Genomic DNA, 25,045 nt, shown 5'->3' on the forward strand with positions numbered 1-25,045 from the left:
TTTTGATGTAGTCCCAATAGTTGAATTTTGCTTTTATTTCCCTTGCCTCAGGAGACGCATCTAGAAAAATGTTGCTATGACTGATGTCAGAGAAATTACTGCCTGTGCTGTCTTCTAGGACTTTTGTGGTTTCAAGTCTCACATTTAGGTCTTTAGTCCATTTTGAATTTATTTTTGTGTGTGGTGTAAGAAAGTGGTCCAGTTTTATTCTTTTGTGTGTTGGTGCCCAGTTTTCCCAGAGCCATTTATTGAAGAGACTTTTGCCATTGGATATTCTTGCCTCCTTTGCTGAAGATTAATTGACCATCTACCTATGGGTTTATTTCTGTGGTTTTTTTTTTATTCTCTTCTGTTGACCTATGTCTATTTTATGCCCATTTTCTTTATTTGAAAAATAGTAGCTATCTCTTTTGACACTTAGTTGATGCATGAGAACCTGCCTGATACATAATCAGCACTCAGTAAATGCTGTTACAATAAGCACACCATTAGCTACGGGAGCCCAGAGGAGGGACTTGTGGATCCTAGATTGTATATTTGACATGGCACACATCTTCAGTGGCGCACCTGTCTTATGTTGCATAATGATGGGTTGTTCTTTTTAAGTGAAGCCTAAGGGCCTTGAATATAGAGCTTCTGTGCCTTTCTTTTCCTGTACCCCTGCCATACCTGCTCTGTGCTAAGCACTTTGGAGGCGTAAATACTGCAGTAAATACTTGTTGATTGTGAACTGATCGGAGCTGAGGGAGAAATGAACACAATTCCTTTCCACGCACCCAAAGGGTGCAGGAAAACACACTCCCCGGCAAACCTGAATGAAGAAGAGACACTTGCTGATGCTGCCGTTGGTCCCACCCCTCTTGGGAGTGGGGTGTGGGGGTGCGAGGGCTGGAGAAGTGTAGGGAGCAGCCGTAACAGGGAACCTGATGGGCAGGACGGCTTGGGTCTCAGACAAAGCTCGTCGTCAATCATTGTCCTACAAGGAAAAGCTGCCGTGGCCATGACTCAGAGAGGGAAGAATATGGAAGTTCTGAGTGTGCCCCTGCCGTTCTGTCTGAGCGAGGGGGGAGGTTGTGCTCTGTCTACATCCTTGGCTGCACTTAACGGGCTGCAACTGTTTACGCAGATGTGTCCATGATGTGCCATCACAGACACAGATTCTAGTAAAAGCAAAGTCAAAGAATGGAAAAGATTTTAGCCGCATGCTGATTGCCTCTCAGCTTGTGTGTGCTCTCACTTGATCGTGAACACCAGGACCAGTTCCTGTTTCCCTGAAGCACCAGAATGTGCCTACACTTTCTTCCCGCATGATACCTGCCCCCCAAATATCAAAAGGGACCCTTGAAAGATGGGCTTTGCCGTACTCACATCCTGTCTCCTCATGTTCAGATCCTACGTGTTTGTCGCTGTGGCTTCATGTAGATAGAGCAATGTCCCCTCTGTCGGTTGTTTCTGTTCCTTGGCAGAAGTGAATTTGACCGTAAGCATCAACAGTCTTTGTGTGTGAGCCTGGGGAACGTTTGCAAGGGCTCGTTATTGTTATTAATGATTAATGATGAAATTAATGTTAAATTATTATTATTAATATCTGGCTGTCTACCTATCCCCCACCCCCTCTTCCTGCTGAGGAAGCACAAACACATGTGTTGGGCACCTTGTATCAGTCAGTGCATGGGACTTTCCCTTCTAATTTAATGCGGTTTTACAGTTCAGTTTAGACGATTAGCAATAGGGATATATAGCATGCAGCTAAAAAAAGGAATTTATATATGATTTTAAGGATAGAGGACAGAGAGCTGCTGTGTGATTTTTTTAAAAAAATGAATTTCACCGAGCACCGTAGCAGGATTGTCACCAAGGCTAACAAGAAAGCAAATATCCACATTTAAAATAAAATGCAGGCATATAAATGCCATATGGTGCTCTCGCAATGTTATTACCCCTTTCTTTGGCTTGCATCATTTTTCTGACGTCGCCGTTTGCTTCTTGCCTCTGCTGCTTTTTTAAAAAAAGTTTCACTTGCCCTTAGCCCTTTGGTTCTGTATTTCTATGAGGTATATTTCTCTTCTTCCTTTCTTTGGAGGCTTGTCAGCCTTTTCTCCAGGGAAGAGGAGGAAAGAGGACCTGTCCAGATGGCCCTATAAACATGTGACACCTGCTTCTGGGAGCTTCTCTAGCGGGAGTTTGAGGGTTGAGGAGATTGCCCCCTGCCTGAAAAATGGGCACATTGCTTCCCATCTCTTTTCTCCTTTTTAAAGATGATCACATGCCTTTTTTAATAATATCTCTAGAAACGTCTTGAATCCAAATTCTTCTCTCATCATTAGGGAAACAACAACACAGATGAACTCACTAACTATACCTTGTGAAAAATTCATATCAAAATTTTAAAAAAATTGTTTTTTTTTTGTTTTTTTTTTTTACAATTAACATTCTTCCTTGGAGTGGGATCCTTGATGGTTGCGTTTGGGGGACGTATCTCTGCGTCCACAGGGGAAATTCATAGGGGCTGTGTCTACACTGAATGTGCCATGGTCTCCTGTTCAGATTTTTGCATGGGATATTTATGGTGCTTTGGACAGGGCCTGTCGTCCCCTAGCTCTGAGGGGAAATGTCAGGTCTTCAGGGAGGTTTTCCTGACTCCAAAAGGAGGTCAGCACCCCCTACTCCCGTAACACCTTGCAAACCCCCAGGATGGCATTCATCTGTCTGAACTGGAGTTACGTGCTTCATGGCTGACGTCCCCATCAGCCTGAGAGCTCTGTGAGGCCCAGTCTCTAGCCCAGGGCCAGAACCCGGAACCCGGAGAGCACTGAATCCATGCCTGATGAATGAATAAATGAATGAATGAGCATTAGCCTGCATTTTGATATGGAAAATGACCTTGAAACCAAAAATAGTGTTGTATACTAATAAATGGCAATGGAGGAAAAAAACCCACCCTGGTCTTCACCTATGAAGTGCAAATATTTTGGTTAAAGGGGGGGTCCAGGAGGGGGGCTGTCCTCTGATCATGCTTATTGCACACTGCACACGGTATTTATGTGCTAGGGGCTTTTGTTTCATTAGGCAATACCTGTAACCATAATTCTCCAGACTTTGCAAGGCAGCCTTGAACACAATATATACAGTTTACTTTTATCCAGTCGTTCTCAACCCTGTAATACCCAACACCATCTTTTGGAGCAAATATTCATTAGTGCCCACTTACCACATTGAAATAAATCTCCTAGATTGTGCAACTCATCTACACATATAATTTGGAAAATTTCAATAGTATTTTCTAGCTACAGTATAAAGGAGAGATAAAAGGTAGATCATTTACAATAGAATAATATGCTTCAGTAATAGGCATTTGGGCATGAAACCCTAGGAGACCCACCGAAGCAGTGAGACCCTCGCGTCTGTGTATGGAACGCGGTAGTTCCAAACGTGGGTCAGTTGAGGTGTGTCCCCCAAGTGACTAAGATGCTACAAGGGATGTCCCCCCAGTGATGTGCTTTTCAAAAATGGAGAACAGTCCTTGGCAGTGTTCCAACTAGTCAAGATTCAACCTTCTTGCAATTTACATTGATTGGAGTCACATTCTTGTAAAGTTCAGCCTATATTGAAACTATGCAAAAAAATTGTGTGTGTGTGTGTGTGTGTGTGTGTGTGTGTGTGTCTACACGTAAAAGGGAGTTGAGTTCTCAGCTCAGGTAATTATAAACATGAATTTTTCTCCATGGGATAGTCAAAACTCACAGTAAGTTTGGGATTCTTGTCTGGTTGGTGACACTAACTCTTGTACATTCTTGCCCCCTCCCGCTGCATGCCCGGAGTGCCCCTGTGATCGTGACAACCACAAACACCCTCCCAAATTTACCAGTCACCTCTTAGGGGGTTACAGTCTGAATGGGGTTGTTAAAAAAAACACACCAAACTTCCAGGGAGCCCCCGTGTAGCTTCGGGAACACACACATATGATTTCTCTTCTTGTGGGAAAGGCTATGTTCAAAAGCCAAGACTCTGTCCTTCGTGCAGTTCCTGTGCTATTAATATTCAATTCCATTCCACAAACCTGTCCTGTGTGCCTGCGTATATGGCCATCGCCTGTGCCCCTCTGTAGTGGATACTCTTACTAGTGTTCTACGTTACAAAATCCTGACAGTTTATCTGTTCCTGGATGAACAGTTTTCTTTTATGTCCTTTGTAGGTTGGTTTACCTTAAATGATTACTCCCCTGTTTTCCCTAGGTGCTAAAAAAGAGGGAGCAAGTGTAGAGAAACACATCGCACATTTGATACAAAATGGGGGAGACACACATGTGGGTAGACAGCAATGCGGGATGAGTGGGTCCATCGACAGGGGAAAATGCAAAGAACAGAGACAGCCAGAGGGAGGAGAGGTAACTCTAGCCAGAGGGCAGAGGGCTTCCTGCAGGAGGCAATGGTGGATTTGTGTTTCGAGGAGCATCAGGAAGAATATCCCAGCAGACAGAGCAGCCTTTAAAAAGCACAGACGCAAAGAGGCACATCTTTGCGTCAGGCTCAACTGACTGAGCACGCAAAGGTGGCTCAGTCAGTTGAGCATCTGACTTGGGCTCAGGTCATGATCTCATGCTTCATGAGTTCGAGCCCCACATTGGGCTCACTGCTGTCAGCACGGAGCCGGCTCCGAATCCTCTGTCCCCGCCCCCATCTCTCTCTGCCCCTCCCCTGCTCACGCTCTCTCTCAAAAACAAATAAACATTAAAAGAGGGCACAGAAGCATGAAGCGGGATTCTGTCTCTTTAGAGGGTAAGCTGCAAAAATGACTGGAATTACAGGCAAGACGGAGAGGGACAGCAGATGCTTGCCAACAGTGGGGCTTCCGGCACTTCTGCTCAGGAAGGGGGGGTGACACATTCTGCGGGAAGAGGAGGTGGCAGGGCAGCAGGCAGGATACAATTACCGCCTTGGAGCAAGGCCACGTCCTCACGGCTGCCGCCGCCACTGTAGGCACGTGACCCTGGGATTCCGAAGGCTCAGACAAGGCCCATCTCTGTTCTTTACTGTGGGGAGTATGGACTCCGCCTTCTCTCTTCCAGTTTTCCCTCCAGGGCACGGCCATCATGTCTGTCCCAAAAGCAAGAAAGACCAACTGCATCCTTACGGATACTTGTGCTGTTTCTCAAGGGAGCCATGCAGCATTCAGGAGCAGTCCACGTTGCCTCTCTCCCTTTTCTCTTCCTTACCCCTCCCTCTCCCAGTCCCCCACCCCCTCCTTTTCCTTCATTACAAAGCTGACAAAGAGAACTTGGCCATCGTAGAGGCCGAGTGGCCATTCTGCCTTCTCTCTGTCTTTGACCCTAGCCCGATCTTATCTATTCCGTGGGAGAGAAAAAAAGTGGTTTGGAGGCGCCTGGGTTAAGCGTCTGACTCTTAATTTCAGCTCAGGTCGTGATCTCACAGCTTGTGAGTTCGAGCCCCACATTGGGCTCTGCACCGACCGTGTGGAGCCTGCTTGGGATTCTCTCTCTCTCCCCCTCGTTCTTCTTTCTGACCCTACCCTACTTGCTCTCTCTCTCAAAATAAATAAACTTAAAATTTTTTTAAAAAAATTAAAAAAAAGTGGTTCTGCAGGCATGCCTCTGGGAATCTTTGCTCCTCACTTAGGAATAGCTTTTGGGATACCAGAGAGAGGAAAACACACAGAAAACCATAGAAAAGATACTCCAAGGCCAAGTCTGTCACATCTGTCTCACTAGTGTCTGGTTCAGAGTCTGACTTTTGTCTCCGTGGTCGGGGAAGCCTGGGCTACATGCTTGTGTCTTTGCAGGGGGGAGCCTGGGAGAGCGAGTACTTGGCATTCTATAGCTTCTGTCCTGGAAGGAGCATTGTTCTGTTTTGCTCATCAGTGAAGTGAGCTCAGTAGGTGCACGATAAATATTTATTGAATGAAAGGGGAGAAAGTATTGAATTCAACTTCATTCACAGCTTGGAAAATATTCTGCAAAAGAAAATTTGTTCAATCTGGATGTTTCTATCAAGTTGTCTCAATGCAGGGTTTCCCAGTTTAGGATTTATTTCTTTAAAAAAAATTTTTTTAATGTTTATTTAGTTTTGAGAGAGAGTGATAAAGAGAGCGCAAGCAGGGGGTGGGCAGAGAGAGAGAGAGAGAGAGAGAGAGAGAGAGAGATAGAACCTGAAGCAGGCTCCAGGCTCTGAGATGTCAGCACAGAGCCTGATGCAGGGCTTGAACTCACAAACCATGAGATCAGGACCTGAGCCGAAGTCAGACACTTAACCGACTGAGCCACCTAGGTACCCCAGGATTTTTTTCTTTTTCCTTCCTTCCTTCCTTCCTTCCTTCCTTCCTTCCTTCCTTCCTTCCTTCCTTCCCTTCTTTCTTTTCTTTTCTTTCTTCTTTCTTTCTCTTTCTTTCTTTCTTTCTTTCTTTCTTTCTTTCTTTCTGTGAAGCCATGTTTCATTCTTTCTTAAGCTCCTCTGTTTCGAGTCTAACTAGAAAGTGCATGCATATTTCTTTCTGTCTTCTTTCCATTTTCTTTCTATTTCCCAACAATTCTCTGCAAACCTGTCTGGGCAGACTTCTTGTACCTCCAGGAAAATTCTAGGCCCTCAAACCATTGTTTCATTCCTGCTTTCTATACTCCAAATCTTTTCCTCAAACGTGCTCCTCCTTTTCATAGACTTATTGTTTTCTTGCTTCTCATTGCCTTTTTCTCTTCTAGTTGCCACATCTTTGCCCCATATAATTTCTTAAGGCCTATTTCATTATTCTCTATAGTTTTATGATTGTGAGCATCCCTGGGTGCTTTCATTAAAAAGTCTTTCTCTAGAAAGAAGGAAAGAAAGGGTGTAACTCTTGGGGAGGGGATTGCTTCCACATCCCCAATAGCACCCAGGCATCTCCACGGGTGTTGACCCAACAGCACCCACGTGCATTTTAAAGGCATTGACCTAACTCTGGCTGATCTTGGGGCTTTCTTCAGGTCTTCCAGTGGGTGAGATAAATATTAAGCCACAGAAAAATGCATGCTTCTTTGCCACTTACCTTGATTCCTGGGCCTGTAGACAGGCACTCTGGGCAGCCCACCAGAGGCTCGCAAGTGTCTGCCCTCTGGGTTATTCATACCTGCAAATGGAGGGAGGGGGGCATGTGAAGGCTTTCTTCTCTCCCTCACTTCCTGAGTACGCTTGGATGCTGCTTCCAGGCAACAGTGACCTGGCTCTGAGATGGCCAGGAAGGATGAGGAAGAGTCAAGGGCTCCTGGATAGTCCACTGTGACCCTTTTACTTTACTCAATGTGTTATGTGGCTGCATTGTGACCATTGTTCCCCAGCTCCATCCCCTGGCCTGTCTCATCCCTGTGCGGGGGGGGTCCCTGTTCCTCCAGAAAGCCCCTATGGGGCCTGGCTTTGCTTAATGACTTCCCCAGTTCCTCATCTCCTTCTAGGACAGGCCCCTCAGTAGGAGGTCCATTGTAATCACTTTCTTTCTGCTTTCATTACCTGTGCTCCTCCTTGGTGGGGTGGGGGCCATAGTCTAAACAAGGGAACTCGCCTTCCATTGAGGAGAAATTGCCCCAGTGGACACAGTCTGACCTCTTTCTCCCCTTCATTGTGTAATAATTATTGAGCTATCACTAACATAAAAAGCCATGGTACCAGAAGGCTTGCAGGGAGGAGACCATGGTACCAGAAGGACTGCAGGGAGGAGAATTGAGATGATGGGGGTCCTTGAAGGAGCCAAATAAATAGTGTCCCCTCCTTCCCACCCAAGGTATGAACTGATTGAGAAGTAAGACAAAGGAGATGATGCACTAAAGCACAGTATTACTATATTTTCTCAACACTGGAGAATATGGCTTGTATCTGTAGAAAAATGGGGTTCTTAATAACAGTGCCAGAATTAGACAGGAGATCACAAGGCCACTTTTTGAGGGCACTTTGTTCCCAAAAGGAAAGGAGAGGAAGAGGCAGAGTGCTCAATTCCTGGGTCAGAGTAAGGCTGGAGACATGCCATGTGTATCGTAGCAGGGGGAGCCCCCTGCTCGAGAAAGAAGCATTGGGGTGGGATCTTGTTGCCCTGGCTGTTGTGGACTGCTTGACCTTGAACGCTTGTTAGCCAGGGGAGGAGAAGAGTGAGGCGGCTTCAGGTGTCTGTAGCATTGTTATTGCAGTATTATTATCATATGCTCGTACATATAACGGTGGGAGGGCATTTTGGGGTGGAGGCTGTGTTGTTCACTGTGCTGCTGAAGTCTGGGTAAAGTAACTTTAGACTTTGGATAGGTGAGCAGCTAGGTGGGCATTGATCAAGGTTGCCAGGGGTTATTCTGTAGAGGTGGCTCATCAGGAGGGGGGTCCATCCTCCTCTGCTTTCCATGGGCTTGCTTTCCAAACCTCAGCTGAAGAGCAGAACCATTCTTCAGCCAAGGTTACATGTGGGAGTTTCCTCCATCGGTGTGATTGCCTGTGTGCTGTTCCAATCCTGAGGGTACGGTTTCTGAATTCTTAACTAACAGAGATCCAAGGGTTATCCATCACCGTTGGCACGCTTTTGTATTCCACATTACCAGAGCTACAAGAATATTTCTGTCTTCTCTCCTACGTGGTATTTTTAATCAGTGGGATGTCATTAGGTACTATACTTTGCCTTCAACACCTGCACCAGGGCAGGACACCATGGACAGCGCCACAAAGACTGCTCTCACCCAAAGACTTGGTGGTTCCCACCCCGCCTTGCGCACTAGACTTTGTGTGCATGAGGAAGGAACTTTTCTCTCTTTTCAGACTGCTGTGTCCCTTGCAACCAGAACAGCCTGTGGCATATGAAAGGTCCTTAAAAATTATGTGCTGAATGAATTAACTGGCTGTATTCTGAGTGCAAGCTCTTGTGTTCCAATTGAGTATTATCTCCAAATGTTAAACACCACTGAATTGTAGAGCAGAAGACTTTAAAAGATTTTAATTAAAGTGTTCCTGGAGTAGAACAGCTGAGAATGTTTATTATTTGTGGATTTTAATTTTTCTACATTCCAGGTGCACCTATATTGGCATTTCAGTGATAAAAACAATTTAATTATATATACCAAAAGCTTTTTAAAAAACTTTGCATGGTGATACCAGGAAAGCACTGAACTTGCCAATAATCTATTAGATGCTGCAGTGTGGCTCAGAGTCAGGTGCTAGATGAAACTTTTGTGTGTGTGTGAATTCAGCTATTGAGCTGAATATAAACAAAATACATTTGTGTGTTCAGCCTTTGAGTAGGACATTCTCCATAGGCTCCATGAAGATTTTGCTACATGATTCTCACTAACGTGTGTTTATAGTATCTCTGCCATGGAGATCATAGGCAAATGCTGTTTATAAGCTCTCCTCAAAGTTTATAGAATTGCTGATACTACATGGTTATTCATTATAATGTTGAAACTATTTGTTAGAACTTTGTGGAAAAAGAAATCTTTGTGGAAAAACATAATAATATCAGAAAATAAAGTCAGTTCTTTTGAAAGGCAGTTCCTATTATCTTTCCATTTTGAGAAATTATTCTCAGTTGAATTGTATTACCATGGTGATGTGTTTGCATTTCAACAAAACCAAACCAGACTGTAAAGTAGAGCTCTGCATGTCTAGCTCCTGTCCTAGGACTTTCATTGCAGTATCCTTATTATTAAATAAAATCTCCTATGTTCCGGCTAAAAATCACAACAAAGAAGCAATTTCCTCGGCCAGACACAACAATCTGGATTGCTGATCTCAGAATTCGAAGAAATCACATAAAAGTGAAAAGGAGAACAGGCATTAGAGAGGTAAAAGTCAAATAAAGGACTCACCCACAAATGAATAGAAATATACTTGTTCTCTAAAATAAGACTGCAGAAGTAAGCCAACACAGGAAGGGCGTTTTGCTTAATGAGAGTTGGACGTGTGGCTTGATCCCCTGAGGTCTGAAACAAGTAAACCCTTTCAGGATTGTCAGCACATACCTCCCTGTCTCAAAGGAGAGCTCTTAGAGCTGGCTCTCCTGCTCTCTGTTTGTGAAGTTTGTTTTACTCTTTGGAATAATTGCACACGTAATTCTGACAACTAAATGCAAAGTCTACAGGAGGTAGGTTTTGAGTTCTTCGAAAATTCCTGCAGTTCGTGCCAATGGGAGGCAGGAAATCGTTTCGCATAATGCTATTTGCATAAGAAGGAAAGAACACATCATTTATTCTAATCAACAAAGTGTGAAAACAAGATCTGGACAGATGTGCACAACCATCCTATCACTCCTGCCCAAATATTGCATCAGTCCATCTTGTCCCAGATCACAATTTTGTCCGCCCAAGAACACATTAGCTCAGTCAGATCTGGGTTCTCACAAAGCTTTTTGCTAGCTGCTGGGCTTACTGGTAAATAAGCAGTGTGGTTTTGCTTAGCAACCCCTCCGTGGAAACACAGCACGCTTTGTAAGCGGTGGGGAGGTGGGGAGGCGGCTGGCTTGGGAAGCAAGGTATGTGCCTCTCAGGGTCTCTGCAGCTGGTCTCTGACATCGCAAACATTATCTTCAATCCTTAGTCTCGCAAGGCTGATGAAGAACTAGGGGGAAATTAATTGGAAGGCAAATATAAAGTGTTCAAGATTGTGAGCTGAGACTGTCTGAGAACTCAACCCAGAGTCAACACAGAAGAACCAAGAGAGAATGAGGACCTTTTTTCTCATTAAAAATGAGGTAATTATAGGAGATAATGTATCCAGGAAGCCCACAATGACTTCCTGAAGCTAAACAAAGATTATCTTAAGCCAGACATGAGGGAACATTCCTCAGTAGCTAAGGGCAGCATTAAATCTGGGACTGTCCACATCTAAGAAAAGATTTGAACTTGTACATCCAAGATAATCATTAACAGTCACTGAGCACTTAGCAGGCAGTGTGATCAGCTTTTGCACACTCATTTAATTTTCCAAACAATCCTGTGAGGTGGGTTCTTTTACGTCCATTTTATAAAGGAAGAAACTGATGTGTAGAAAGATTGACAAACTTGCTTGAGGTCACCCAGGTATATAGCAGAGGGGATGGGAGGTGTGCCAGGCAGTCTGTTCTTAGACCCCGAGTTCCTATCCACCATTTTACAAGTGGTAGGGTGCAGTTACAGGGCTAATGGGGATTCAAAGTCCAAAGATCACTGGATGAGGTGTAAGGTAGTTTGTGGTTCCATCTTGAAAGCTGTGAAGCGTCCAATTAAGGCAACTGTTTTGTTTCATTTTAATGTCTGGAGGGCAGCAAAAGCATGGATATCCAGAATAACATATATTGCTAAAACCTTACGTCCACACCTTGTCCTTTTTTAAAAAAGGTTTTTTAATGTTTTTACTTTTGAGAGAGACAGAGACAGAATGCGAGTGGGTTAGGGGCAGAGAGAGAGGGAGACACAGAATGTGAAGCAGGTTCCAGCCTCTGAGCTGTCAGCACAGAGCCTGATGTGGGGCTCGAACTCCCCAACTGTGAGATCATGACCTGAGCCAAAGCTGGGACGCTTAACCGACTGAGCCACCCAGTCGCCTCCACACCTCTTTCTAAAGTGAAGTATGGGTAGACAGCTTTTCATACACACACATGCAAGACACTTGACTTATGTCCCTAAAATACCCCAATGATTGACTTCTCCATGCATTCACTGAGCATCAGTGTAGGGTGTCTGGAAGCAGCAGCCCAGGAACACACGTGCTGGCTTGGGCAGTGAGCAGTGGTGAAATGTTTACCTTGCTGATAAACTCTCCAACAGATAATACATTTAAGACACCACTATTTAGCCTTTGTTACATATCTCCCTCTTTGCCACGAAACGAATCCTGTCCTGTGCCATCGTCCCTTCTGCCCACCTCTGAGAGCTGGGGAATGTCCCCCAGCTTTCACATACTTGCAGTCCTCCTTTGCCAACCTCAGCCTCATGTGGGTCACAGTTGTGTCCCCACCCTAATTTATGACCTCACAAGTGTCTCACAAACATTTAGTTCACTTTACTTTTATTATGCGTTTGTGGAGGACAATTTATGGTGTGTGTGTGGCGGGGGGGGGGGAATGGTGTGTCCATTGCCAGCAATTAGATGAATTTAATGATTGATGGCGAAATCTCCTTTCGGGCTTTGGATTTTTATATACATCTATAAACAAAACTAGGCCAGTGATACATAAGTTCCTGGATTCTCAGAGGGACTCAACTGCCCTCACCCAGTCCTGCTATCATATCCAGTCTGGAAATTTATGAGATGGGGAAGACATTCCCGTGGTTCTCAAGTGATTTATCTGGTCACAATACTTCCGTGCAAAAATACTTGGAATTTTCATTTGCAGTTTCAACAATATCAGTAAATTATCACTTTTTTTTTTCCAGATGGCTTTTCTGAGGAGATGAGGAAGGGACCATGTAAGAGCATGGATCAAATAATTTTTCCCTGTTCCCACTTTATACACTGAATGTCCTCTTGGGAGTTAGAGCACATGACTACTTTTCATAAGGAAGGATTGTATTTCTTTGGGTCTTCTTGTGTGTTTTTAGGGAATATACTGATCCCAGAACGGGGGTGGAAATCGTGCTGACTTAGATTTGTGCCAAAATATGTTCTCCACTGTAACTGCTCTTACTGACTGCCCTGTGTCCTCCATTTTGCCGCGTTGAGCATACCTGGGACTGGGACCCCAGTCAGGTGGGGCTGAATGTTTCTGAGGCATGATTAGAGCGGACAGCAGCCTTTCCTCCTTTCAGCTTCCTCATCCCTGAAAATTTCCACTGAACAAGCAACACCATCCTTTCTCCCTCAATTGAGGAGGAGGGGATGGAAGGAGGGGAAACCTAGTCATCTTCTTGACTGGCATTTCCATGGTTGACCCAAGTGGCTCATCTTAGAAGACACAATTGACTCTCTCTGTCCTGGGAAGATGTCACTGCTTATTACTGAAGGTTAGGAATTCCCGGACAGATCACATAGTAACACTTTTTTATTCTCAGTCTTCCTTTCTAGAAGGGAAGCAGGATGGCCTGTTCTTCATGGGGGTTAGTCTGGTTGATTTTGTTATGAGGGGGTAGGTTGGAGGGGCGGGGCGGGGGGGACTCTGGCAACTTTGTTCGAGCTGGGAAATTGTTGAGTAACTTGAAGTCTGGTTCCATCAATAGGCACTGGACTGGGAGTTAATCACATCAGAAGTCTAATCTTGGCTTTGCCTCTAATTAGCAAAATCATTTTATGCTGGTCCCTCAACCCCTCCTGGCTTCTGGTTTTGCGTCTATAAAATGAGGTGTATGAATGCAAAGGTCTCTCTGGGCTCTGAGGTTCTCTGCCTTCTAATTCACCAGAAGGCAATGAATAGGAAACAGAACACATGGTAAGGATTTCCTAGATCCAGTGCCCCACATGTGGTGTATTTTTGCAGAACATCAATCTAGGTGGTGTAGAAAGGCCCATTCATTCTGGTATTACATGGTTTTGGTTGGGTTATAGTGCTAGGGCCCCCTGATGACAATTGACATGCCAGTCCTGGGAGCTTTGAGAAGACCTTAAAGATCATTTAGTCCAGAGGCAATGCCAGTGTTGTCTTGAGTGCATTCAAGGGGAATACCAATGATGCTTCCAGTCTACCTCTGGACTCCGTTGGCACTGTTTCTTTGAGTGACGTCAGTCTAATACCCAATCTAAATGCTCTCACCTCCTGCTGGCTCCTTGAGAAGCTGATCTGAAATGAAGCTCCTGTCATTTTCGACAGTGACCCCATCATTCTGGCTTAGACTTTTGTCTGTCTTTGGTGGATAATACAGCCTAAACACGCCGTAGCGCTAGCTCAAACACATGTGTTTTGAAAGAAAAGTATGTTATAAACGTACCACTTCAGCAGGGAAGGAGGGTGAAGAAGCTGGAGTCTGTCTCAAATGAGTATGGGGGTGTCTGTGTTTTCCTTGTCCTCTGAACATTTTAGTCTTTCTCAGGCCAGCTGTTTTTGTTTTTGTTTTTTTCCCCAACACGTTCCCTTTGATACAAGGGAAACTCGGTGCCAAGTCCATCACTGCCACTGTGGAAAGAGCTCCAAACCTGTGCCCTCCTAAAGGAGGGTCGATAATACGTGAGAAATGGCAGCAACCCCTTCTGGGGAATAATTATATTCGCACCAGCGAGGAAGTTAGAATCAGCATTTGGAACCACTTGAAGGACATTCAAGGCATGACCTAAGCAGGGTTTCTTGACCCACGGTCCATGGTTTCTTGACCCGGGGTCCATGAACAGCCTTCCTGGGGTCCAAGAGCCACCTATAGAGCATCTGAAAACTTCTGTCCGTGCGTTTTTCTAGGAGAGGGTCCACAGCCTTCCTTCCTCTGGTTCTCCCAAAGTTGCCCATGACTGAAGAAAGGTGAAAAGCCACTGACATAATACATTTTTTTCTGTGCCTCTCTGTCCTCTGAATCCAGGGTGATAAAGCTGACCTATCTTTCTGCTTTGCTGTTCCCAGAAAAAGCAAGTGAGCCAGACCAAGATCCGGGTCATCTCAACCATCCTGTTCATCTTGGCCGGCTGTATTGTATTTGTGACGATCCCTGCTGTCATTTTCAAATATATCGAGGGGTGGACAGCCTTGGAGTCCATTTACTTTGTGGTGGTCACTCTCACCACAGTAGGCTTTGGTGATTTTGTGGCAGGTAAGCTCCCTGGGCATCCCAGTCACCAGGGCCCCCAGCGGGGAGAATATTCTGTTGACAGTGCTTTTTACAACCACCAGGGGGCGCCTGGGTGGCTCATTGGTTAAGTGTCTGACTTCCGGCTCAGGTCTCCCGCTCACAGTTGGGGAGTTTGAGCCCCGTGCCTGGCTCTGTGCTGACAGTGCAGAGCCTGGTGCCCGCTTCGAGATCTGTATCTGCCTCTCTCTCTGCCCCTCCTCCACCCCCCCCCACTCAAAAACAAATAAACACTAAAAAATTTTTTTTAACCACCAGAAAAAACGTTATGGGAGAAGCAAATGGAAACATCTCAATGTCACTGCTGCTGTGCATGGACTCATTTCAAGCCCGTGGTTCCATGTAATATAAAAAGCCGCAGATTCTGGTGTGAAAAGAAAGCCGGCCCCTTCCTCCCCAGGATGTTCATTGCCCTTATCATCATATGAATTATGCATGAGTGAAATGAATTTCTCATTGAATGTTAGACTTATGATTTGCATTAAAGCTCCTTGAATGAATTGATAAAGACTGTATTAGCAAGTGGCAAATAAGGAACTTCGGGGAGATTAGCATAGAGTTTAGCCTGCAGCCATCTGTGGGTTAGGCTTCCTGATGCTGCCCAGGGGAGGGCCGTGGTCCCCACAAAAGTTATCCTGGGCACAAAATTTAGGACTCAGCTGACTAGTAGAAGCCGAGACCCGTCCCAAGGGAGTAAAATTTAACGGATTCTGCATGAATGTATATTTTAGAAGCAATAGCCTTCATTGTGAAAGTCAATGCCAATGAACTATGTTTATAGAAGCAAAAGAAAACCACCATCGATTTCATCCGGGGACAGGGAGTTTGAAAAGGAAATGAGATCTGGCTTCTTACATGTATGGCTTTCCCAGAGTGTGGTAGGAAGGCAAAGAGAGAGAAACAGGCCATCCTTCTGTGTCCTAACAGATAATTCTAGGGGGTTGGGCAATGGATCGTTGCCTACTCCAAGAAGTGAACGCTTTGATTAAACAACTCTGTCCTAGGCTCAACATGTTTGAGTGGTGTGTGTGTGTGTGTGTGTGTGTGTGTGTGTGTGTATGTGTGTGTTATTCACCAGTTCCCGGTTAGGCAGCTGCATAGACATTTGCACGCTGAGATCATGGGCCTCCCATGCTTTATTTGACACATGATCCTGGCAGCACCTTGGTTTCCTCACAGAGTATGGTGCTCGCCAGGATGACAGGGATCTGGGAATCCGGAAAGCAGGACATTCTGGAGGGGATACTGAAGTCTTTTCAAAAGGTGCCTGGGTGCCTCCACATTCATTCCAGGCTACTAGGGGTCTTCTAGCTGTTACAGCAGGGCAGATGAAGACTGCAGTCCAGTTTGTAAAAAATAGCAGTTTTTATATTTTTTTTCTTCCTTTTTATTGCCTAAGGACAAAGCATTGCAAAGTCAAAGTGATTAAAAACTTTACAAACTTACAAAAGCCGGGGGTCTGGGTCCCCACCAGTCTTTCCTTATGCACAGTCACTGTGCGTCTCCTCGCCTTGGGTCAGGAGTCACTTCATGCCATCCGAGCAGAGGCCTGAAGCTCCGGAGAGAAACCACAGGGAACCCGTTGGGACGATTTCACAAACTTCTGTAAGTTCCCCCAGGGCATGGCTCGCACTGGTCTGTGCTTCCAGGTGCGCTCGGTGTTAGTCCTGGGCTGTCTGCTGGACTGTCTGTTATAGGACACCTGTGACGAACCTTCTCTCTAAACACCTGCTCGACTCAGCCTGTTAATCTGCTAATCTGGGGCACAAATAGCAGAGCCTTGGAATATAAAATTTAAAAATTTATTTACTTAGTGATCAGCAAAGTTTTAATTTGAATTTAGGTTATCCGTTTATTTGTTTGAAGTTTATTTTGAGAGAGAGAGAGAGAGAGGGAGAGAGAGAGAGAACCCCAAGCAGGCTCTGCACTGTCAGTGAGGAGCCCGACGAGGGGCTTGAACTCATGAACTGTGAGATTATGACCTGAGCAGAAATCAGGAGTCAGACTTGGAGCCATTCAGGCAACCCCCAGGTTATCTGTTTACATATAATTAATTATACAATGCAAGAAAATGCAGGGAAGCCTGACATTAAAAAAGATGACATTTGACAATAACGTAATTGAATATCTTACATTTTATTGTTATAAATTGTGATCTTATAAAACCAAAACTATTATAATCTATTCACATTAGAGTCAATGTATAAATACCTACTATCTACTTTTGTTAATATTATTGAATCAAGGCTTTCATGTTAATTGAAAGGTGAATATGAATCTGTAAAGTAATATGAATTCCATTTTACAAAACAGCACTGATTGACCGAAAAATAAAAAAGAAAATGAAATAAATGAGCCCCAGATTTAATGCACATGAATGTTCTCGGTTGGCCGGTGTGATGGGACTTTATTTAGAGCCTTGCTGCTTCAGTAAAAATGTCAGAAAGAGGTAGCTTTGATTTATTTAGATCCTAGATGAATACAGTTGGCCAACCTAAATGATTTTGCATATGTTGGTTCTAAGTAAAAAAGTTAAAGATAACCCAGGAAAGAAAATGTGTGACTTGTTTAACATTATGATGTGTATATGGGTCCCTGCTCTTCATCGTGGATGGGAGAGAAGAAAGGTCATGCATGTTCTTTACCTTCTAACCCACAGTGACTGCCCTTATTAGGGAACACTGCCCAGCTGGTGTCTTTCCTCCCCCGAAGGAAGGGGAGGGAGGGGAGGAGCAAGGACAAAATGAGAGGGGCCTCTGGTGCTTCAAGGGGTCCTGCCACTGATTTTGATTTATTATTTCTTCTTATTACCCCCCATGGATTGAGAGCACTTAGCACATACCGGCACTTGACTTTATCTTTACTTACCTCGCAAGGGCATGACCCCCACAGTCACAGGCCTGGCGCTGGTTTAATTCCCTTGTTTACTGTTGATTACAAAGCCTTATTTCTTTTGTTCTGAGGTCTCCACGGACAGGGTGTCTCTTATAATTCACAGTGCTGACTGCGAGCGGACCAGGCCTTCCTAAATTTGGGTTTCCAGAACTTCTGTAGATTGTGGTCCAAAGATGCATGCCTTTAAGGCATGAAATTTGTCACAAGCTTAGCAACAGGGAAGAGGCCCGACCATTTCAAAAAGGTGCATCAGCAAGAGTTGATAGTTGCTCTGAGTCAGCATCACTTCTAGAAATATAATCGGAACGTTGGTCATCATGCAGGATTAAATGCTGGCTTATTTTAATAGCCGACTTCCTTTGGGACAGCCTAACAACTTCGGAGCATTTCGAAACCCTCAATGGGAGCGCACACACGGAGCTCTGAATTCCAGACAAGCGGTTGAGAAAGGAATCCACCAAAGGGTGCCTTTTGTGTTGTTTGCTAGCGCACCCTAGTGGCAGTCTTTGGCGGGCGGTGGTGATTTGCTGAGGTCAATATTTACCGTCGGCAAGCCCCTCCTCCCCCCGCCCCAGGCGCTGAGGACCGAGCTGCACGATTCTCCCGCCCAGCGCGGAAATGAACCTCAGAAACCACTTACTGTTGCAGGAACCCTAGAGAAAGCTATGGGGGGTGGGGGGGGCGGGGGGGGGGGGAGCGTTGCCTAAAAGGAAAAAAAAAAAACAAACAAAGGCAGCTGAACCAGACCGAAGTGTGGTTGCCCCAGAGCCCGTTAGCGATGTTTGGAATTCTCATGTTAAGAAATGGCAGTGGCTGTGGAGATCTTGAGGCCTTGTGGGCTGCCCTGCACCCTGGGTTCGGTCCCACTGACAGGAGCCACAGGCCACAGGGCCTGCCCACGTGCCTTTGGGAGGTATTACTGAGACCATAAGAGCTCAGACTGGATTCCGTGGGGCTCGATGAGGTTGCAACCACCACTCAGTGGGAAAGACTAGTAATCACTCCTCGTGTAACACCTTAATTACCCATACATTGCTAATGTTCAGTTGCCTTAGAAATGGCCGCCTGGGGGCTCCCGGGCGGCTCCGTCGGCTAAGCGTCCGACTTCAGCTCAGGTCATGATCTCTCAGTTTGTGAGTTCGAGCCCCCGCATCGGGCTCTGTGCTGACAGCTCGGAGCCTGGAGCCTGCTTCAGACTCTGTGCCTCCCTCTCTCTCTGCCCCTCCCCTGCTCACACTCTGTCTCTCTCTCCTCCTTAAAAATAAATATTAAGGAAAAAAAAAATTTAGAAATGGCCGCCTGCCTGCCTCACGGGGCAACAATGTGTCACAGGGTGAGAGGCAGGCTGATAGCAGCCATGTCATGGAACTTCTTCACTTCTTCAGGAGACAGCGCTGAGGTTGGAGCCTATTTTACACGGCTACTTTTGGTAGGGCCTGTAGGAGGGTGAGAAGAAACAGGCTAATTATTTGCAATAAATGACTGGTCCTTTCAACGGAACAGCCGGTCAATGCCATCAGGCAGCTGGCCGATTTGGTTTGATAGATTTCTACCGTAATCCCTACATATAAAATAAAGGGATTGGACACGCTGGCCTTTTAGCTCGAGCACGGTGATTCTAATTACTCAGACTGATTGACCTTTTGGATTAGCATCGTGTAAACACCATCCCTCAGTTAGTGTGAAATCACTACTGCGAGGATCAAAGTCTCAAGGATGCCATTAAGTCTAATTTTACTTCCTCACATCCACTCTGCTCTTAGTAAATGCGTGTGTTAAGGGGGAAATGGTTCCAAGCCATTTGGGATGATTGATCCTTCATTTTTATTACATTAAAAAAATTTTTTTAAGTGTTTATCTATTGTTGAGAGAGAGACAGAGTGTGAGCAGGGGAGGGGCAGAGAGAGAGGGAGACACAGGATCCGAAGCACGTTCCAGGCTCCGAGCTGTCAGCACAGAGCCCTATGCGGGGCTGAAACTCATGAACCGCAAGATCATGACCTGAGCCGAAGTCGGACGCTTAACCCACTGAGCCACCCGGGCGTCCCTATTTTTATTACATTTAAAGGAGTTTATGAAAAAAAACTGATGGCTGGGCCTGAGCTGTTGTCCATCTCGCTCATGTCTTTCACTGTCAAACCAAGGTTGAGAAGAAGTGGACCAAACTGGCCACTGACACGTTTCTGTTGTTGTTGTTTATTTATTTTGAGAGACAGAGTGTGTGCACATGAGCAGGCGAGGGATAGAGAGAGAGGGAGAGAGAGAATCCAGGCAGGCGGCAGGCTGTCAGTGTGGAGCCCAATGCAGGCTCCATCTCACAGACTGTGAGACCATGACCTGAGCTGAAACCAAGAGTCGGACGCTTAGCCAACCGAGCCACCCAGGTGTCCCTGAAAAGTTTTTGTTATGGGTGTTACTGTTAGTGGTCAAGAATCAAAGAGAGTTGGGGCGCCTGGGTGGCTCAGTCAGTTGAGTGTCTGATTCTTCATTTTGGCTCAGGTCATGTTTCCAGAGTGGTGGGATTGAGCCCTCTCAGTCTCTCTCTCTCTGCTCTCTGCCCTGCTCACACACGTGCTCTCTCTCCCTCTAAAATATGTGTGTATGAAAGGAAATTAAGCCACAGGCCAGGCTCCTTTAGGGAAGGGACAAATCTTTTCCTTGCCTGTCACCTCTTGTATACAGCAGGCCTAACAGCTGCGTGTCAGATGGTGATGGGAAGACATCTCTGCCATGTGGACCAGAATATGTTTGTTCTGTAAAGACCATATGCTAGGCCCTGGTTAAAATAACGTTTGGTTGTTTTCAGGGGGAAACGCTGGGATCAATTACCGGGAGTGGTATAAGCCCCTAGTGTGGTTTTGGATCCTTGTTGGCCTTGCCTACTTTGCAGCCGTCCTCAGTATGATCGGAGATTGGCTACGGGTTCTATCCAAAAAGACAAAAGAAGAGGTAGGACTCCTTCCAAATTCTATGAACGTTCCTGAGATCAGATTAGCTCATGTCAAGAATTACCTGTCTCTCTTCTATGGGCACAAGGGCTTCTTAAATAAACGGAGGGCCCCTGTGGCTTCCTCTTTTTGAAGCATTCCCTAAAAGCCAAGGTCAACGGAATAGCAGTTATTTCTGGATCCCTTTTCGGCAGGTGAGAACATCTGGTGACTCACCGGGCCAGAGATCCGGGAAAGACTAGTAAACGATGACTGCTTTTTAAAAAATGAAAAGGGAAAAAGGAAGAAAAAAACCAAACAGCGATTGTCAGCAGGGGTAGGCTGTAGCTGAGGCTGGTGTGCAGACTGGAGGGAGAGGTTTAGAACGTTTTTAAAAAGCTTGAGAAAGATGGCCTGTCCTTCAGGTCTTGGGGTCTATATGGAAATGCAATAAAATACTATGAATCCTTCTTGGTTCCCTGAGACTGAAGTCCTTCAATAGTGGCCAGCCATGAGGAAGCAAACACAAGGGGTCCCTTTCACCATCATCCCCTCTCGGTTATCAGATCTATAGAAACAGACATACCCGTGTGTCCAAGACACGCAGCCTTTACTCCCTCATGTAAATGTGCGTGAAAACAAAGGCAAGAAAAGACATAAGAGGAGAAGGTAGATTCTGTGGTTAAAAACAATGTCCATGTAGTTCTTCTAGGAAGAGGGGAAAAGATAAAGGCAGGCAAGAGAAGAAGAAAGGAGCTAAAGAATGGAAGGGAGATAAGAAAGAAAGAAAAAGAGGAACAGCTTCTTTAAGGGCACCTGCTCACTTCCTAGAAGACAGACATTCTATACAGAAGGCCCCAGGAGAAAGTTACTGTGTGGGAATATTTCCTTTCCCATATCATTCCCGGGCCCAAGTGTTAAATTTTCCTGCCTTGCATAAACACTGTCAGTGTAGTCTTCAGTCCGATCCCCCAGAGAGCTAACTGACCTGCTGAAAATGAGCCATAGTGAAAGTAACCACATCAATATTGACTTTCCTAAATGCAAAAATGCAAACTTCTGAGTTAGTTGCTCATCCGTATAGAAAGACATGGGACTACTAGTCTCGGTGCTGCTGAATGAGAGCCGAGAAATTTGGTATTGATCCTCCTGCGAAAACTTCACTCTGGAGGAAGAACGTTCTGTGGGCTTTTGCAGAACATGACCAGGAAAGTTTGGTCACCAGGTGCTCTGGAGGGTCTTCTTAAACCAGAGTAAGCTCGACAGCACACGACCGTGTGGCCCAGATACAGGGTGAGCGACGGTCCCCAGGTTGTCCAGGACTGCAGAACACAGGACTCTGTGTTTTACAACCGGGACAGTCCTAGTCTAACTGGGACAGGTGGATCACCCTTCCCAGACAGGAGCACTGGGGAACAGAGAAGGGCCAAGGACCCCCTGAACATCTATCTGCTTTGCACCCCCTGGTGCTTTCCTCCTGGGAATGTCTCTCTCTGTCTCACATAACGCCAAGAGCTCCGTGAGCTAGACATGATTACCCCACTTATGTTGGAGGGATGAGGCCATACAACTAACAAAGGGGTGGGTGCGTAACAGGAACCCAAGCCTGTCTACCTCCCAACAGTGATATCTCCCGCAGAGAGCTCTGCCTCCCGTTCAGTCACCGCCTCCACATCTCAGGCTCCTGCCGGCGGCTTCTCTAGCAAGTGTAACTCCCTGATCCCCCCCTCCCTCCCCCTGGGCCTGTGCTCCCCCATCTCCCGGCCTCCCTTGAGCCAGCCTTCCCATCAGGACATCCAAGGGCTGTGGGCGCTGGGGGCGGGTGGGGGCTCGAGTCAGGCGGAGAGAGGACTTTCTCATCCTGTCGCCTTTCTGTCTCCCGGCCAGGTCGGTGAAATCAAGGCCCACGCGGCCGAGTGGAAGGCCAACGTGACGGCCGAGTTCCGGGAGACACGGCGGCGGCTCAGCGTGGAGATCCACGACAAGCTGCAGCGGGCGGCCACCATCCGCAGCATGGAGCGCCGGCGCCTGGGCCTGGACCAGAGGGCCCACTCGCTGGACATGCTGTCCCCCGAGAAGCGCTCCGTCTTCGCCGCCCTGGACACGGGCCGCTTCAAGGCCTCATCCCAGGAGAGCATCAACAACCGGCCCAACAACCTGCGCCTGAAGGGGTCGGAGCAGCTCAACAAACACGGGCAGGGCGCCTCGGAAGACAACATCATCAACAAGTTCGGGTCCACCTCCAAGCTCACCAAGAGGAAAAACAAGGACCTCAAAAAGACCTTGCCCGAGGACGTCCACAAAATCTACAAGACCTTCCGGAATTACTCCCTGGACGAAGAGAAGAAGGAGGAGGAGACGGAGAAGATGTGCAACTCGGACCACTCCAGCACGGCCATGCTGACTGAGTGCATCCAGCAGCAGGCCGGGATGGAGAACGGGCTGGTCCCCACGGACACCAGAGACCAGGAACTCGAGAACAACGCATTACTTGAAGAGAGAAACTAAATGCTGAGGACCTTGGACTTGACCAAGCGTCGTGTTTTTTATATTCACCCTGAGACACGTGCCTTAAACAGACTTCTCGTTAGTCCGAAATTACATAGCATCGAAGAATATATTTCACTGTGCCATAAACGACTGAGATGAGAAAGATCGCTCTGCCAAAAGGAGTCAAAGAACAAGGACTGCACTTCTGGCGGCGGCCGCAGGACACTGGGGGAGTGTTCGCACACGCAGGAGGTCGTGGCCGCAAATGTTAAGGGCGTGTCTGGGACGGTGCTTGCACCCCCGTGTGGTGCCACCCCGGCCCCAGCATGTAGAAAAGGGCAGCTATTCCTTAGACCAGCCTTCTGAAAGGAACAGATGTGTCTCCTAAGTGGAGTCTCATTTTCCGAACCTACTGTTAGAGATACGTGCACACACAGAAGGGGACCAGATGGGGGGTGAACGAGTACCTGCAGGGAGGGTCTGAGTTGGCATTTTGGCATGTTGCTCCGAGCTTGAGTTTTGATACAAACCCTTCAGGGCGCACCTACTCTTTCTAGGCTCCAAATGAGCGTCTGTGGGACCTGAGAGCACGTGGAATTTGTTGGCAACAGATCAGAGCACACGTATTCAAAGGTGCAATTGCTTTCCTCATTACAAAAGAAAAAAAAAATCACAAATGCATCACACTGTGGAATACCACCTTAACCAATGACAGAAGCCTACTGAACTTTGTGTTTTTGACGAACGATGAAAAAAGTGAACCCGCGAGCATCGGCGGACACTCGGCCTCATTTGCTGCATGGTTACGGGCACAACATCATGCATTTTCCTCAGTGGGTGCAGTGGTGAAAATAAACTGGTTCTGAAACGTTCACGTTCACTTTTCTAGTGGAACTTCGGTTATAAGTCGTTTTGATAAGAGGGGGAAAAATACCAAAACAATTGCCTTGCATGATGCCAGTGGCTTGCTGTTCTGTCTAGCTGATCCTAATTTTTTTACAAAAATAGACATCCTGCATGTCTGAGACATACCAAGGAGGACCATGGCATCATTCCATCTCAGGGCTTTTTGTCCCTTTGGGTGTCTTAAGGTAGACATAGTGACGAGGTCCAGTCCTGCTATCTCCAAACGAAAGAAAGATTCCCCCAACAACTCTTGTACACGAAGATTGAATTGTTTTAAAATTGCCTGCAGCTTAAGTGCCATTAATGCCATTTACAAATAATGCTTAAAAGAAATATTTACAACATTCCACTTTTATGTTTGGGTGTTCCTTATTTTGAAAGCATCACTTCTTTTCCTTGCTTGTTTCTTTAGCCCACACCTGCTACTCATGAAAGTTGGAACCCCAGTGTGATCGATCGTTTCAAGGCAAACAATAGCAACACCTGATAATTGATTGTGCCATGAGGTTGAAATTGTGAAGGAAAGTGGGGGAGTGGCTAGTCATAGGTTTTGAGAAGATTCTGAATTGATGATTTTTTTTTTTTTTTTTAATCAGAAAGGGCAAAATATGTGCTAGGCTCACCATCCTTAGCCTTTTGCATAACTGGCTGGCCATTCACACTTAGCTACGTGGACCACACTCTGAAGCCTTTGGACTTGCAAACCCAGGAGGTTGCAGGTTATAGTCCTCCCAGGCTCAGCACCGCCTGTTGGGGGCTTCACACAATTCACACGCAGAGTGGATTTAATCAAGAGATCACAGGACTAGTGGAGACTTCCCAAAACCATCTAATGCTTTCTGACTTCTGGGGAAAATTATATCCGCCACATCCTTGACCACTGGTACCAGGGCAGACCTCTTCCTGCCCGTCTCCCCAAAATGCCTGGACCACATGTAGCTCCCCTTCCCCCTGCCCCAAATTTTGGGCTCCAGTTAAAGTTCTGGCATTTCCTTTGGGAAGGAGCCAAAAAAGAATCACTTTCACGAGGCCCTTCCTGTCCAACGGTAGATTTGGTTTAATGCCTCCACTTGGCTGGAGCTGTGGCTCACTGGTGACATCCTGTGTCCACACATTAAGAGACACAGGAAAC

At 46.2% G+C, this 25,045-nt stretch overlaps 1 protein-coding gene across 1 annotated transcript in view; it reads left to right on the forward strand.

Moving 5' to 3' along the window:
- The window catches only part of KCNK10 (potassium two pore domain channel subfamily K member 10), a 122,320-nt gene extending 99,295 nt beyond the window's left edge, over positions 1 to 23,025 (forward strand). The window contains exons 5-7 of the mRNA XM_047079809.1: positions 14,473 to 14,659; positions 20,397 to 20,539; positions 22,405 to 23,025. Of these exons, the coding sequence (XP_046935765.1) occupies positions 14,473 to 14,659; positions 20,397 to 20,539; positions 22,405 to 23,025 (951 nt within the window). The remainder of the gene's footprint in view (positions 1 to 14,472; positions 14,660 to 20,396; positions 20,540 to 22,404) is intronic.
- Positions 23,026 to 25,045: the final 2,020 nt, after the last annotated feature.

The sequence above is a fragment of the Lynx rufus genome, unplaced genomic scaffold (assembly GCF_022079265.1).
Source record: "Lynx rufus isolate CCGP_SWC_20201006 ecotype Redwood Valley unplaced genomic scaffold, mLynRuf1.p SCAF_17, whole genome shotgun sequence".
NCBI classification, from domain to species: Eukaryota; Metazoa; Chordata; class Mammalia; order Carnivora; family Felidae; genus Lynx; species Lynx rufus.